This window comes from Dunckerocampus dactyliophorus, chromosome 1 (assembly GCF_027744805.1).
Source record: "Dunckerocampus dactyliophorus isolate RoL2022-P2 chromosome 1, RoL_Ddac_1.1, whole genome shotgun sequence".
In the NCBI taxonomy this organism is placed as follows: domain Eukaryota; kingdom Metazoa; phylum Chordata; class Actinopteri; order Syngnathiformes; family Syngnathidae; genus Dunckerocampus; species Dunckerocampus dactyliophorus.
In genome coordinates this window covers 10650551-10667026 of record NC_072819.1, presented here as the reverse complement: position 1 = coordinate 10667026, position 16476 = coordinate 10650551, and the positions used below count along the sequence as shown (strand labels likewise).

At 42.9% G+C, this 16476-nt stretch overlaps 1 protein-coding gene across 1 annotated transcript; it reads right to left on the bottom strand.

Moving 5' to 3' along the window:
* Positions 1-152: 152 nt before the first annotated feature.
* Positions 153-16376, bottom strand: LOC129181908 (indian hedgehog B protein-like). Its single transcript, XM_054777676.1, has 3 exons — positions 14917-16376; positions 9350-9611; positions 153-2291 (listed from the first exon to the last, which is right to left on the bottom strand). The coding sequence occupies exons 1-3, from the start codon at positions 15214-15216 to the stop codon at positions 1618-1620; spliced, it is 1236 nt and encodes a 411-aa protein (XP_054633651.1). The 5' UTR covers positions 15217-16376; the 3' UTR covers positions 153-1617.
* Positions 16377-16476: the final 100 nt, after the last annotated feature.

Sequence of the window (16476 nt, the reverse complement as noted above, 5' to 3'; positions counted from 1 at the left end):
AGCAGCCTTTAGGTCCATACTTATTTGTGTACACGCGCTTTTCCAGTCAGATGGGAAGCTATATCAGGCCCAGTGCGCCCCCAGTGTACAGTACAGAGCAGATATCACCACCGGAGGGCAGTAATGAGACAATGCCGTCATTTCCACAGCCTTTATTTAAAAAAATAAATATTTTCACCCTACAACTTCATATTTACTTTCTCTCAATAAGAAACGCTTAAATACATACAATTTGTGCTACAAAGGCCTTTCTATGTCACAAAGATTTTACAAAAGGAATCATGCTGGAGTGTGCAACTCCGCTTATTTAGTAGGAGCTCACTTTCGCTCAAGACATTTTTAAAATGACCTCATTGTTCTACAGCAGGGGTGTCCACACTTTTCTTTTGATGTTTTTCATTTGTTAAAATACGTTGTATACTGCATTTAAAGACACGAGCTTGTGTCAGCTCTGTGTCATTGGCGACAAAGCCTATTATTATTATTATTATTATTGTTATTATTATTACACTGGAGGCCGTTTAAGTAGGATGACCAAAAGCTCTGTTTAGTTTTTTTCTGTGTAGAAAGTGATGAAAATGTTCTAGTTTTCATAGTTGGAACATTAAATTGAGCAGCATTAGGCCACTCTGTTGTGACGTAATCCCCGAGAGACTCCACTGCCGCCATTTTTGATCGGTGTTTCCAAATAGAAATGCGCGGAGTTAATCCTCTGACGCTTGACGAGTTGACGTCTCATTAAATTGAGGATGCCGTGCACAACAATGGTTCAAATTCCCAACTTTTCCCAGAAAATATTGGTCACATTCCAAAACGTAATAAGACTTTGACCTCAGGTTCTTGTCTTGTTCTGTTTTTGGAATCATTTTCATGCCGGTTTTTGAACGTTCTCCCTTTGGAATGTGTGGTTTTTGTAATAGATGGTATTTTATTATACAGTACAACATTTTATGTCCATACTTGAAATATACCGAAACGATAAGGCATATTTGAGTACCGGCCAGCTTTGCATATTATCTCCTTGCCGGGCCGTGTGTCCTGGTTTTCGGTCATCAAAATATGATATAATAGTTTATGTTCATCCCGTTTATGTCGACACCTAAGCCGACCACCTCATCAAGTCCTGGTCAACGTTGTTCTTCTTAAGACTAAAAAAATTGTCGTACATCAAATTTGAGAGCCAAAGTGCTCATTTGTGTTTAATTAGGTTGAAAAATCCTTTCTTATCGGCCATTTTCCTTCTGTCTCCGGCCAAAGCCAGAGGTAAATGTGCAAGCAGTGGCTATTTCCGACATGAGACAGCCAGGCGGTCATCTCAGGGACGGTGACTTAAGGGTTCCATTGGATTTCTTTTTCTCGTTACATTACGCCTTTTTGCTCTATTTTAGTTTGATTGATTGTACTGGTCCCAATAAAGACCAAGAACACCCCCGTTCTAGAAGCTCAAGCGAGCAGTTTACATGTTTATATACGACCAGAAAGCCACTCATATCTTCAAGGACAATAAAAGTCAATCATAGAAATGTAGTTTGTCTTTCTGAAAGCAGGCGGCGCTCCCAAGATGCTTCATCCACACGTTCTCATCTTCGCCTCACAGCGAGCAGATCACTTTTATCCTCACCTGTGGGCCAGAGTGGCGCCTAGTGGGTGGAGCTGTCCCGAGTCCAGCAAAATCCCCCCCAGCCAGTGTAAAAGCTCAGCATACCAGTGGACCCCGTCACCACGGTAACCACTGGTGCCAGTCCAGCTGTGCATCAGCCTGAGTAGCGAGAAGGCCCAGTGAGCCAAGGAATGCTGGTCCACCACCGCATAGCAGGACGCCACCACCCCGCCCACCACTAGCGTTCCCTGTGCTGTCAGCGGGGCAAAAGCCCCCCTCCTCTTTGTCACCGTGATCCTTGTGATCCCAGAAAGACGCCTCCTCCCTGGTCCACCGCCAGTCACAAGCACACAATGGCCTGGCTGGGCGTCGCTGGCGTACACCGTCCTCAGGGCGGCGCGGGCTTCTGAGCAGTTACCCTGCGACACAAACAGCAAGTGGGCGGCGGTGAGCGAGAGGCGGGCCCCGTCTTCCGTCTGCACGGTGTAGAAGAGCTTGTGGCTTGCCGGGTCACGGTCCAGGAAGGTCAGGACCTCGCTGTAGGCCAGTTCAGCACCGCTGTCGCTGCCAGATAAGGTCAGGACTCGCTCGCCAGGTCGCAGGTCACGCATGAACTTTGGTGGGCCGTTTTCCACGGTGACCAAGGCGTCGCCGGGGAAACAACCTCCAGACCTGGCTGCCACAGAGTGGTCTGAAACACAACAAAATCAGTTAAGTACTTGCGTCTTTACTGAAGGGGTATCCAGACTTTGTCCATCGAGGGGCGCATACAAGAAAAATAAAGGATGAGGGGGCACTTGGATACATGTTGTACATTAAAGATGCTAAAAGCAACCCAATCTTAGCTTTGCGATATCGGTGACACAGCACATTAGTGCAATATATCATAATATACTGTAACTCATTAATAATGAAGTCATTTTGTTTAGTAATAATATGCCGAGGGCCAACAAAAAACAGGCTGCGGGCCAAAAATGGCGCCCGGTCGGACTTTGGACACCCCTTCTTAAAAATTTGTATTTCTTTCAACATTTCTTTCAGTATTTCTTTCAGAACCTTGAATGAACCTCTTCATTCATCCTAAGGAAGTCAGCAACGCTGCTTACAGCATTATTTTAACCATTTTGAAGGTTAAAAAGGACATAGTTAGTTTTGATTTAAAATGTTACGAAACACACCTGTTGATTCATTTCAGTTTACAGCAAGGGTGACCAAAGTGTGGCCCGGAGGCTGTTTGGGTCCCGGTAATGTAAATCTCATGAATCACCCAAAATTATGAACAAAATATACATTACAGATAGATACAGATAACAATTATAGTTTTGCATGCAGAAAGCAATGTGAAATAATTATAAATGATGGATGGATGGAACATATGTTTGACGCAGACGTCCCGTACATCCTGGCGAGACTGAATTGAGTGGTGTTTTTCACATTCTTTACCAAATTGCTGGCACTCGCAACTTTCTTTGGCCCCATGGTGGGCTATTTGCAGTGAGTTATCCACACCAAGGGTGCTTTGTTTGGCCACTCTCCACCGTGCAGGGCACACAGGCTAGTATGTGCCGTGCAGGATTGTTTGAAAACTGAGACAGCGTGCGTAAATTTTCGACTAAAAGCGAATCAGACGGAAACTGAGGTGTATACGAAAACAGAGGTTTGTAAAATGAAAACACACAACTCACAACAGAACATAATGAAGGAGAATTTTAGTCAACCAGCACAAATTCACTAAAAATGACACCTACTAACAAAAATGGCAGACAAGGGGGGGGGGGCCCTACTGTCGGTTTTAGATGGTCGTGTCTGCGATCCCTAAATTAGGTGACTTTTTGCCAGGATACACGTGCTAAACTATAACACAAATTCACTAAAAATAAGACCTACAAACCAAAATGGCAGACAAGTGCACACCAAGTTAGCCAGTAGTAATAATAAAAAAAAAAAGTGTCACTCTACGGGAGTGGGGGGGGACTACTGTCCGGGTTTTAGATGGTCGTGTCTGCGATCCCTAAATTAGGTGACTTTTTGCCAGGATACACGTGCTAAACTACAACACAAATTGTCATGAAGGGTGTTTTTTGTTTATTTTTAATTGCTTAGTGTATATTGACGTACATTGGACACCCTTGGTTCGCAGCAGGGGTGTCCAAAGTGCAAACTGGGGACCATTTTTAGATTGCAGCTCATTTTTTATTAGCCCTCAGCATATTCTGAAAAGAAAATGAGTTGATTATTCATGAGATACAGCATTAGACATGACACTACTTTGCTTTGTCACCTATTACACAAAGCCGATATAGCGTATAATGCAGTATACTGGCTTGCTTTTAGCATCTTTAATGTACAAAATGTATCAAAGTGCCCCCGCATCCTTCCATTTTTCTGTATGCAGCCCTTGGTGCAAAAAGCCTGGCCAGCCCTGCTTTACAGGAATGATGGGGTGAGTCTCTGCTGCCCCCTAGCGGCCAGCTGCGGTATGTTGCTTAAATTGTTCTCCCAATAATGATTTCATTCCTGGTGTCAATTGTAGGAAAAAGAGAACCCAAAAAAATACCAACTTGATTGGTTGCCCTTGTAATCAGGTCAAGGAATGCGCCCTCGCAACCCGATCTGGGAGGACAGGGAGAGAGAAAGTAGGAAAAGAGGGAAAGAAAAGGAGAATCTCAGTTACTACTGGGAGCAAAATGTACTTGAAGTGCTGCGTTTGCATCTGTTTCACGTGCATGTGGGACTTTCAGCAGGTCGGGGTCGCACACTCGGGTTACTTTTGCATGCACGCAAAGTTGCAGTGTCATCACTGTCATCGTCATCATCATGAGAGGGTTAGCAGGATGAAGAATGGGAGGCGGTGAGACCAACAGAGCACAAGGTGTTCATGCACAGGAAGTCAGTGATCCAAAAGAGTGAACGCAGGCAAAGGAAGGAGGAGGCAGCGGCGCAGCTTGTGTTGTGTTGTGACCTTCAAGGTCGCACACTCTCTGGTAGTCACTACAAGTACAATCTAGCGGACTTGGAAATAGCAGACTGATTCATGTTCATGTGCATCACTGCAGGTGACTTGATGCTAACCAAGTGACACATCATATCGTCTTCCTTTTACCGCAGTCACATCATTCAGTGGGGGATATACAGTAAGTATTTCAACTGAAGTATTCGACTTTACAGTAGCTCCTCGCTAGCCGCGGGAGTCACGCTCCGAGGCCACCTGTGAATGAAAAGTAATTGATACAGCCACAAAAATGTCTGTTTTTAACACACGGCTCGCTCCTCCCCCTCCAAACCTGTAGCTTGATGTTGACAATCTCCTTTTGCAATAAAAGTGGCTGTTGCGATTATTAGATGACATTCAGCTCCAGAACGCTCCCCTTCTCTCTTCAATATACCTCACACACTTATTACACGCATTTAAATCAGTCGTCCCCAAACCCCGGGCCTCGGCCCGGTACCGGGCCGTGGGTCATTTGGTACCGGGCCACACAGAAAGAAAAAATTATTTCGATTATTTTTTTTATGTTTTATTTTGAAAAGTGTCCGGATTCTCTCTGTCACATCCGTCTCACTTGACGCATGTCCATTGTGCGTGTGCTAACTTTATCTCATGCCGCACAGACAGACTACTACTGTATTTTTACCATTTTTCTTTCACCTCATATTTGGTGTCAAATGCTGATACTATGTGGGAATGCATAAAGGTAAGTTTTGATGACTTATTGAGTGCTAATGTGTACATTTGTCTCAAGTGAATTTATGCTAGCACACTGCCTTTTACCACACACGTCAAACAGCCATGTAATAATCTCTCTGAACTGGTGGATGGTGGGTCGGCATTCATTTTGCGCTTCTAATTTGATGTTATTCATGTCTTAGTTTTACACAATACATTATAAATAAGATAAATTAGATCGCTATAATGTACGAACACCCCCCTCCGGTCCGTGGGTCCAAAAACGTTGGGGACCACTGATTTAAATGATAAATTGTGGCCCCCAGTGACAACTTCCTGCAACTGCAAGTTTTGAGGCCGGATTTTAAGAAGATTGGGCCTCATTCACGAAACGTTCTTACGCACAAATCTGTTCTTAAAGCCTTCTTATGAAGATTTTTGGCATTCACGAAACGTGTTCTTAACTCACAGTTCTTAGATCTAAGAACAAATTCTACGAACGCTCAGGAGGACTCTTACGCACAAGCAAAGCTTGCACTTTCAATGCGCAATCGCCCTCATGATGGATTTTGCAACCTGATTCCAAAAAATGTAGTGCAAATAAAATATCCCAACAATGATTTATCATCAAAACAACTAAAATATACTCCATGGATAAATATATATTCAAATCCCAATTCATCAAAAAAAAAAGGCTGGCTGGACGTGCGCTGCGCAGAATGAATAGGGACCATTAGATTTATTTGCTGAAAGCCACGAATATTTGATGTCCCGCTTCAGGCTTCAGGCTTCCCTCTCTGTTCTTGCAGGTGTGCAGGATCATCAGAATAACATCACAATGAAACGTGGTGTGTCTATTGCGCACGTAGCACCCCCAGATAACGACATGCGCCCCCAGCCACGTCTTGAGCCAGAGCACGGGGCTGCTGTATTAATTAGGCAGCGTCTAATCAAATGTAACCACAGAAAAAATACATTGTCACACACAAACTATGTATTTTGACTTTATTTTTCCATCATGATTGTGTAAATATTTTCTAGAGTTTCTGAAATGGTTTGGTTTCTGATTGATGGCCCACCTCCCGTTTCCTCCAGATCCCTCCGGTGCAGTCTAATCTTTTTTTTTTTAGTCTATTTTAAGTCAAACCACTTCTTTTTAACCTCTGCGGTGGTGCGTTTCTCCGTGGAAACGGCATTTATGTTTCCTGCAATGGTGCTCCATGCCGACTCTTTTTGGATGGCCTGATGACCGGTGGATACACGTGAAAGTAAGGTGGTTTTGTGTTCGCTCACTCCTTGTAAAAGCACCTCTATTTCAGTACAATTGAAGTTTTTCTTTCGTTTGTTGTCCAGCTGCTTCTCAGTCTTGCCCTTGCGCGTTGCCATCTCCGCCTCCAGCTGCCCGTTGCGCACGGCACATTTTTTACCTTGTATGGGAAATAATAGGCGGTGACCTATGCAAATTAGGCCTCACATGCACGTGCATCCCCGTTGGCATTCATCAACCTAAGAACACCGGTGCGAACAATTATCCCTACTTAAGAACGTGTCCTGAATGTGGCGCAGTTTCCATCCCGCGCCTTCTTAAGTACACTTCTTAAGAAGATGTTCGTGAATGAGGCCCATTGACTGTACACACGGGGCAGTGCCGTCTTGCACTGACGTCACCTCATTACATATACAGCGGAACCTTGGTTAGCGTACACCTCGGTTAGCATGTTTTTCAGTTAACATCCAAAATTTACACCAAAGTTTTGCCTCGGTTTGCGCACATTCTCCGGTTAGCGTACAATATGGCGAGCATCTTGTCAGAAAGCGGAAGTCAGCTCCATCAGCCGTCTATGATGTCATCAGCAGTGGACTCTGTAGTTCTTTGCCAACTAACACAGTTACGCCGCAAGTCTAAAAAATGTGAACAAAAAATACGTTTTTATAGTTTTACATGCATGAAGCAATTCTAAATGCATATAAATGATCAATGAAAAGGATAAGGTTACTTTACCTTCACTCAAGACGTGATTGTTGCCAAAGACAAGATGTGGCAGCAAGATCACCACCTTCGTGTTTTGACTTATTTCTTCAATTCTATAGTGTTTCTCACTTCCTTTGGCTCCATTCTGGGTTATTTTGCAGCCATGATCAAAGGTAAGCAGAGACTTAAGGTGAGAAAAATGAGTGAATTCAAGAAATAACTCATGGCAAAACAAGAAGGTAGGTGGCGTCTGTGTTGATCTCACTGCCACATTGTGTCTTTGACAACAATCGCATCTTCCATGAGGGTAAAAGTAACCATAAATGTTCATGTATCCCTTTCATTCATCATTTATATGCACAGATATGCATTTTTATGCATTTTGAGCACAGTGGTACCTCGGTTTTTGTCCGACGAAAACCAAATCGTACGAAACCAAAGTAATTTTTCCCAAATGGAATAATGTCAATTCAATTAATCCGTTCCAGACACCCAAAAATATAACCGAAACACATTTTATAAAAAAATAGTTATCGCAATGTGAAATACATACACAGCGTAATTAACGCATACGCGTCATGGCAAGCCAGGGCTCTCTGTTATGACGACAGACGGCGGCACAGTGTAGCTCCCCACAGAGTCACACTGCGTCTGGCGCTCTTTTAGAACTTTATTCTGACCTGAACACATCAACAGCAGCGCAATTCCAACACCGAACTCCGAACAAACACGTCCCTAATCCATTCGTCAGTGCAACGACATTTCCTCATTGCCACTCGACAGGCAGAGAGATGCATTCATGGACACTCCGAACATCACAAATACGTCTTTGTTATGCGTTTTTGTGAGGTCTAAAGTAAAAGAAATGCAAAGAAAAGCAATAATTGGATATACTTATCACTCACTCTGTAACTCTTCATGTGGAAGCATAATTTGCTGTATTTAAGTGTGCTCGGAAATCCCAGAAAATTCACTCAAAACATGTGAATTCAACTTAAATGACGTGGTGTCATCGAACGCAACTCCTCATTGCTTCTAATAACACAGTTAAAGTCCGATTCAAATGTTTTGCTTTTAAAGAAACCAGCTTTAGGTAAATACATTTTCAGATATGTGTGCCACTTGTTAACTTTAAGTTCATTTGGCGCTGTTAATACATACAAATATATATAATCCTGCCCTGTCATTTATCTTTCAATAAAATACAGTAAAATGTGCATATTTCAGACAGCGTGACATGGTGATTATCCTGATTAATTAATTTGAAAACAATGACTAATCTGATTAAAAATGTTAATCATTTGACAGCCCTAAAATGAACATATAACATCACCTTTACCTTCATTGAAGACCCTTGACTGTGAGGAGCAGAGGGGAGAGGTGCCTTCGCACGTTGCTACCAGTTTTCTTGAATTCAATCGTGTTAGCACCGTGCTAGCACAACTTTAGCAGCTGCACTGAATGAAAAAATGCACAGACAGTGAGACCGCAACTCGTAGAGTGTTTTGTTTGGGCACTCGATCCTGCCGATTGATACGCAGGCAAGCGGACTTGTTTGTTACGTGCAGTTTTAGGCCGTACCATAACACAGACTGGGGCGAATTTTATGTTGAAAACCGGTTCGTGCGAAAAGAGGAGCGTTCTAAAACCAAGGTCTGACTGTAATTGAAAAGGGGTCCCGACCAAATCCATTGGTGCTATGTCCTTACTTGGTATGCCTCCAAATGAAGCGGTGAGAAAGCGATCCACTCTCAAGTATCGCAACAACAGTACAGGTAGCATGTCAATACTAAACAGGGGTTAGGGTGTCGCCTGCCATTGGCTGGCGTACTGTGGCCTTGTTGAATGGGTACCTTGTCAGTCTTATGATTATTATGACCTTTTGTTGCATTGTTTCAATCACTAGTCCAGGCACCAAACCTGCTTCCTGTTTACATTCTTGCCACCAATAAGAGATGGGAGTGATGATGTTATTTGTCAACTTGTGGCACATTCTGGTATTCGGATGTTTGCCATGTGAAAAGGAGGAAAATGGGACCGAGTTCACAAAGACATCAACTGATTTGGACCAGAAAAAGGCTTGGAATCTAGCAATGGCCGTTAAACTCACCTGACTTGACGCTGCAATGGATGTGGGCTTTGGACTCGTAGTAGACCCAGTCGAAGCCCGCCTCCACCGCCAGCCGAGCCAGCATGGCGTACTTGTTCCTGTCCCGATCCGAGGTGGTGATGTCCACCGCCCGACCCTCGTAGTGAAGCGACTCCTCGGAGTGGTGGCCGTCCTCGTCCCAGCCCTCGGTGACGCGCAGACGAACCCCGGGCCAAAGGTTCATCACGGAGATGGCCAGAGAGTTGAGCTTGTCTTTGCAGCGCTGCAGCAGAGACACACGGTTCTGATTCTGGCACATGGACACACACCTTCAAACATACAGAAATTCCAGGGCCACCCATGAATGGCGAGAAACTGCAAGCATAAAAATGTTTAAATTGACATCCTAACACAAACTGACAGGAGGGCATCAAACCAAACGCCTCCCTCTCTCACGATGCAACCAAAAATAACAACAAGTAGCCGGTGTGGAGTAAACGATGTAACTGCACCACACGGACTATGCGGGTACCAAACTAATATACACGCAAACAGTACTACTTTATTCTAATTAATAACCCGAAAGGTATGCTGGGTAACTCCCTGTTGAGCAAGCATGTGCACCTGTGTGCCCTCGCCACTTTGGATATCGCGGCTTTTTTCCAAAAATATACTGTTTTGTGGTCGAGTGCAGTAGTTAGTAGTCAAAAATGTATGCTTATTAAAGCAAATGTTATGTATTTTTTGCTTCAATCAAGCATTTTCAAGCATAAAAAAGGCTAAATGAGCTAAAATAGAGTTGCAAGGCATTCAGAAGACGCGTTCAAAGACACGCATTCTAAACTGGTCAGTAGGTGTCAGTCATGTTACACTGACGAGACAATAGCCACAGCGGGAAGTACTGTACAGAAACTTGAAGTAAAAAAATTATGTTTTATACGTCTTATTATGTCTCCTATATTGGATAATGAAGTGTAAAGGTGACTATAGGGGTATTATTTCATGTCTAGAGGGCCCTAATAAAGTTAAAAATATATACATTATATATTTAGAAGGTCGTAAACAGGTTTTCTATGCTCTTACTCAGGGAAGTCCAAACCTTTTCCACTGCCGGGGCCCACTTTGATATATTATGTTTGTTTTATAAAAAGGCTAAAAAACATTTACGTATATTTAAAGCCAAAGCCTGGGATTTTTATTTCACATTGTGCCTTTTTGCTGTATTTTTCCCATTTTTTATGTTTTATTTTTTAGTGTTTAATTTGATTTCTACAACGAGTATCGTGGTCGGGTCTGGAACCAATTAACCGCGATAGATGAGAGATGACGGTATATACTGTATGAATATGTGGGGGATCCACTGCACCATAAGTGAAGCTTTGTGATTGACGTTGACTGACAGACAGGAAGTCTGTTAGCAACCTGAAATACACAGTAAGGAGCTGCAATACTACACAAATAAAGTATATTGACAAAGACAATTTGGAGGATTGAGGGTTATGGTCAAGTCTGTGAAGGTTGAGAAGTGGGATTAAATCCAACATGAACATGCTGGCTGTGATAAGAATAGCTTGCTCTGGTGGCCACAGTTGCCTTTTCACAGCCCGTGGATTCAAATGTTGGTGTTTTCTCTGTGCGGTCAGACTTCATAAATTAGACGCCGCATTTAGCGCTCATGCACTGTGCTCGTGCACCAAACCGCTGGCTGCACAAACATCACAGACGCAGGCTGACAAGACAACACGCACCTTTGCGCACCTTCACCCTACAAGGTGGTAGGGGTGGGCGGATCGATACCAAGGGTAGTATCAGTATCTGACTGATACTAGTTATCGCTCTGTTTATTTTTTGGGCTAATGTTGTTATTGTTATATTGTTTACTCACAGGAATTGGACACGGGCTTTGCTTGAGGGCCAAAGTTTTGCTTTTGTGTACTTATTTTGCACTATGGACCTTATTTGGCTCAAACAATTGTATGGTACAAAATAGAATAAGGGGGAAAAAGCAGCACACAACTGTGGTGTGTTCAAGGACCACCAAACAAAGTGGAAAAACTCAACGCTTGACGCTTGATCGGTGAAGCGCAAAGACATTAATGTGTACAATTTGTGGGCTTTCTAGCATTAGACCTGTATTATCATACTCAATAACATATATCTTTATTACTTATTTTAGTCCATGTTGTAAATATTTGTGTACAGTGGCGCCTTGTTTTTAGCGGTTAATTGGTTCCAGGCCCGAACGCATAGAAAAACCTGTTTCTGACATTCTAAATATGGTTTTTAACATTATTAGAGCTCTCTAGACCTGAACTAACATCCCTATAGTCACCTTTACACTCGCATCACCCAATAAAGTAGTCATAATAAGCGTGAATAGGCCATTTAGGACATGAGTAATACTTCAGCACGTGTGTGTTGCTTTAAATGTGTTAGGGGAGCTGAGTGAGGGACGGACAGGCAGTGATGTCGGGGGTTCAGAGCTGAGTTTTAGCTTGCCGTGGGTTACGGCCGTGTTAGGGATTATTGTGCCTGTTGTGAGATAATTCAAACCTGCAATAAAAGTCTGTTGTTCCGTCGATCAAATCTGGTGCTTGTGAGTCTCACCGAACATTACAGTAACATTACAGACTCCTAGTGACCAGTGTAGAATATTACATGTCATTAAAATGTCTTTGAATGCATCTTCTCAGTGCCTTATACTGTATTTGTATTTTAGTTCATTTAGACACTTGAACATGCTTCATTAAGTGGACATATTCATCCACGTATATATTTTGTATATTTACATACACTTCTGCATGGAGAAGGGGCTTCTTTGTGTATAGTGACAATAAAAAGCATTCTATTCTATTCTATTCTATTCTATTAAGCATTTGTAAATTATTACTGATTTATGTTGAAAAAAAATTAAATAAAAATGTTTTTTTTTTACCAAAAAAAGGCAAATTTGCAGGGCGCCGAATGCTGAATTGCGAATGTGCACAAAAAATGAGTTTGTGGATCATTTTTTCCCCTGTGTTTTATTCTGGTTATAATCATGATCACAAAATTAAAGGCAAAATCACAAAGTCATTCAAAAGTCTTGAAAAATGTCAAGTAAAAAGAATCGGTATCAGTCAAAATGGGCTTGCATTTACTTGAGATTGGATTGACTCCGAAATTGCCAGCATGGCCCCACCCTACTATCTGTACCAGTGAGTGAAACATGGCCGCCAAAGTGGAATCTGCCCACAGTTTGACAGTCTGCAGAGAGTTTCTCAAAAGCAATGGATTTGTCTGGGGTCAACTTGGACGTTTGTGTCGCCACTTTGCGCCACAAAAGTGATGAAGTGGGGTTTGGAACAGGGGTTTCTGTATGTGCAGCGGCGCGCAGGAAAAGCGAATAAAAAAACCCCAAGAGGTGAAAAATTCACTTTCATTACGGCTTCAAAAGAGGTGAAATGCGCTATTTCTGTCCACGTGTGCTGCGAAAACAAGCTAAAAGTAACACGAAACAGTCAAAGCCTCACTGTGTGCTTTAACGCTGGAGCTCATAAATTGTGAGCTGGTCAGAAGCGTGGACATGCTGCAAAAAAGTAAAACAGGAGCTCCCCGGTCTGCGTACGAGTGTCACTCCTATGACGGTGATGTAAGTCGAGTCTTAATGTAAGTCGGAACTTAAACCTAAATTCCCTCCTAGGTCACTCACACTGTATACAAAATGCATGAAGGAATATAAAATGCAGTCATAAAAAGATCAAATACTAGATTTAAATCAGGGGGTCCGAACTTTTATTTTGCAAAGCAACCCATGTACTGTAGATATGCTAAGAAGTTACAGTATAAACATTTCAAGAAAAAATAGCCTGCATCTCAGTTTAGCCACATAGGTGAAAAGCTTGTATGAACTATGGCTTTTTTTCTCTTTTTTGTCGTGTTTTGTTTGCATTTTTCAAATATTTCAAACTTCTTTTAGTGACTTTTCTTCATTCCAATTACATAATGACATTTTCCCACAACTTAATTTACATTTTTTTTCACAATATTACAACTTTCAAAACAAAACAAACCCTACATTTTTCTTTAATATTTCAGCTCTATGCTATTAAAATGACATTACTTTTCCTCACAATATTACAAGTTTATTCTCATAAAATTGACTTTTTTCGAGTAAAACTGCAGTTTTTTTTTTTTTATTTTCCAACTAAACTTTCTTCTTGTAAATTTTCTTCTGGTAATTATGACTTTATTCCTATATTCTAATTATCCATCCATCCATCCATCCGTCTTCTACGGCGCTTATCCTCACTACGGTCGAGGGTATGCTGGAGCCTACCCTAGCTGACTTCGAGTGAGAGGCAGGTACACCCTGGATGGGGCACCAGTCAATATTTTAATTATAAAAATAAAAACTACTAAAACTAGAATAAAAAGACTAAATATTACTAAAATGGTGGGTTTTTCCTCATAATATTCCAGTATTTCCATACAATTACAACTTTTTCTTGTAAAATTATTTTTTTTAAGATTTTGACTTTGTTCTATTTTTGCTGTTGTTGTTGTTTTCTTGTTAAATTATATTTTCACAATGTGCGACGGGCCAATAAAAAAAAAAAACAGCGCCTGATTCGGGCCCTGGTTTTTTTTTTTTGCATGTTGAAAAAAAGCCGTGTCCACACTGCTGGATTAATAAATAGTTGCATCCACATGGGAACAGATAACTGAGTGAAAATGATGAAATACTCAAGGCACACCTACGTGTGGCGCTGTGAACTGACACGCTGACGGAACCACGTGACACACCAAACCATAGATTTTCCCACTCTGGGAGCCTGTTTTTTAAGCGCTTCTTTTTTTTTTTATTACAGTATATGAACGCTGTCACAGGCCTGGCCCTTTAAGAAGAGTTGTATTGTGGGAAGTGTCTTATCTCTTCCCTCTCTCGTCTGTCTGCACCACCCATTGTTTTATGCGTCCTGATTGGCTGTAGACCATTGTCAATCAATCTCCTTCGTGCCATCCTGCCATGCCTCCTGTGTCATCGCTAGCTTGCTCGCTCGCTAGCTTGTAAATGAATCTTCGGTTGGTCTGCAGCATTATGTTTTAACAAGGATACAAAAGGCTACAGTACAGTGGAACTGTCATAGGCTCTCGTTCAAATTGTTTGGCCTTTTGCCCTCAAATCCCTCCAAGGAATGTGCAAACAATATAACAAAATGTAAATACAACAATGTAACAATATGCAAAACACACATTTTTGGGACAATGAACAGACAATCTCAGCATGCTAGTATCGATTTGATACTGATGCTACCCATTATGAATTTGGCTCGGTCCACACACCCCCATAAAGGGAGTCCGGGGTCAAACAAGGACCGTTAGCTAGTGTGTGTGTAAACAGAAACGTGACGTGAAATGAAATGTGTGTGGGTTCATCCATCACCAACTGGTTTGACACAAAGACACAACAACGTTTATTCGCGGCCTTGAGTCAACAAGGAATGTGGGGGTGGGGGGGAAGAGATAAGCGCTTCCACGCGTGTTGAGAGTGGTCAAAGTGCGCCATGAAAATTACAAGCGGCGGAAAGGAGCACGTGTCGCCTCACCTGTGTCATCATGCGGTCTGCACCTGTGTTCTCCTCATCCTTGAAGATGATGTCGGGGTTGTAGTTCGGGGTGAGCTCCTTGAAGCGCTCAGAGTTCCGCGTTATCTTTCCTTCGTACCTCCCGCTGGCCCCCAGCGTCTTCTCGGCCACGTTGGGGCTGAACTGCTTGTAGGCGAGCGGTGCCAACTTCCTGGGTGAGCGTCTCTTGCCGTAACCTCGACCCGGCCCGCAGCCCTCGCAGCCCGGCGTCATGAGCAAGGCGCACGCGGCGAGGCACGTTAGCAGCGTTGGGAGCAGCATTCCAACTCGAACCTGTGACACTTTCTACTTCAGAATGGTGCTAAAAGTGCAGGACTCACGCCCGAGTCCTCCAAAGTCGCCATTCCCGGTGCGTAAAAGTGTCCACGCGGTATGCGCGAGAGAGGGAACCTGCTTGCGCGCCGCCGACACTCTCCTGTCTCGAGTGCACTTGGAGGCTGAGGCATAAATAGGCGAGGTGAGTTTATCTTGGCAGGCGCGTTCAAAGCTGTCTCTCACTGAGACGCGGAGGCGCGCCGCCGCGGTGAAAGGGTGTCCCCGCAGTAATGTCCCCCTAATGGAAGAGGTTCCTACGGCCCTCCCTTCATCGCCTCCCATCAGTGGCACCAAGTAGAGGTCCGTCTAGGTCAGCCTGCACGTGCGCCTTGACCTTTCAACTCTGGGCTTTGGAGTCAGAGCTGGTTCCATGGAAAAAAAGAAAAAAAAAATCTGGAAACTTCTCACACTCCTCCTTTTCGGAATGACATCAGCATTCTACAGGTGAGGAAGAACCTCACGCTTGATGCCACTTCCCGTGTCTCCCAATGGAGCGGCGGTTCTCGTGTCAACGTTCAATTGAATTCCCGAAGCGCTGCAACACCTTGAGTCAACATCTTCTTGTCAGCCAGAGCTTGCAGAGAGATAACACAAGCACGGCCTTTTAGGACGGGGGTGTCCAAACGCTTTCCACCGACGGACACAGAGAGAAACACTTTGATATTGGTCACGTCGGTTTATAGAAAACACTAAACTAAAGCCAATCCAATACGTGAAGATACTGTAAGCTAAGCGGTTAAACACAGTTACACAAAAATACATACATTTACTCTTTTTTTATTTTGTATTATTTATTTAATTATAAAGCCAACACATTTTCGCAGTGGTTTTTTTTTGGGTGGGGGGAGCAAAGTCAAATATAATAAATGGTCTTTCACTTGTATAAAAAGTGCTGGCTCATGTTTTTTTTTTAATTATTCAATTTCCAATTTTATTAAAATAATTTTGGAATATTTATACTTTTCCCCTCATAACGTTCCTTTAAGTGTGGCCCTAGTCCTACGTTCTAATGCTCGCACGTACGCTGCATTTCATTCATTCATTCATTCATTTTTCAATATGGAGTGGGCCAACAAAAAACGAGCTGTGGGCCACAACTGGCCCCCGGGCCGGACTTTGAACACACTTGCTTGAGGCTATAAAAAGATCTGATAACCAAATGTACAAAATATGACAAAATATTTACTTTCCAAAATGTTACTCTAG

Bases quoted from the DNA above. Each gene is read 5' to 3' on its own strand.
- LOC129181908 (XM_054777676.1), bottom strand. From the start codon at position 15,216: ATGCTGCTCCCAACGCTGCTAACGTGCCTCGCCGCGTGCGCCTTGCTC. The intron at 9,612-14,916 runs GTGAGGCGACAC...TCTCTGCTGCAG, and splicing joins CAGACCGCATGATGACACAG to CGCTGCAAAGACAAGCTCAA. The intron at 2,292-9,349 runs GTGAGTTTAACG...GTTGTGTTTCAG, and splicing joins CCATTGCAGCGTCAAGTCAG to ACCACTCTGTGGCAGCCAGG.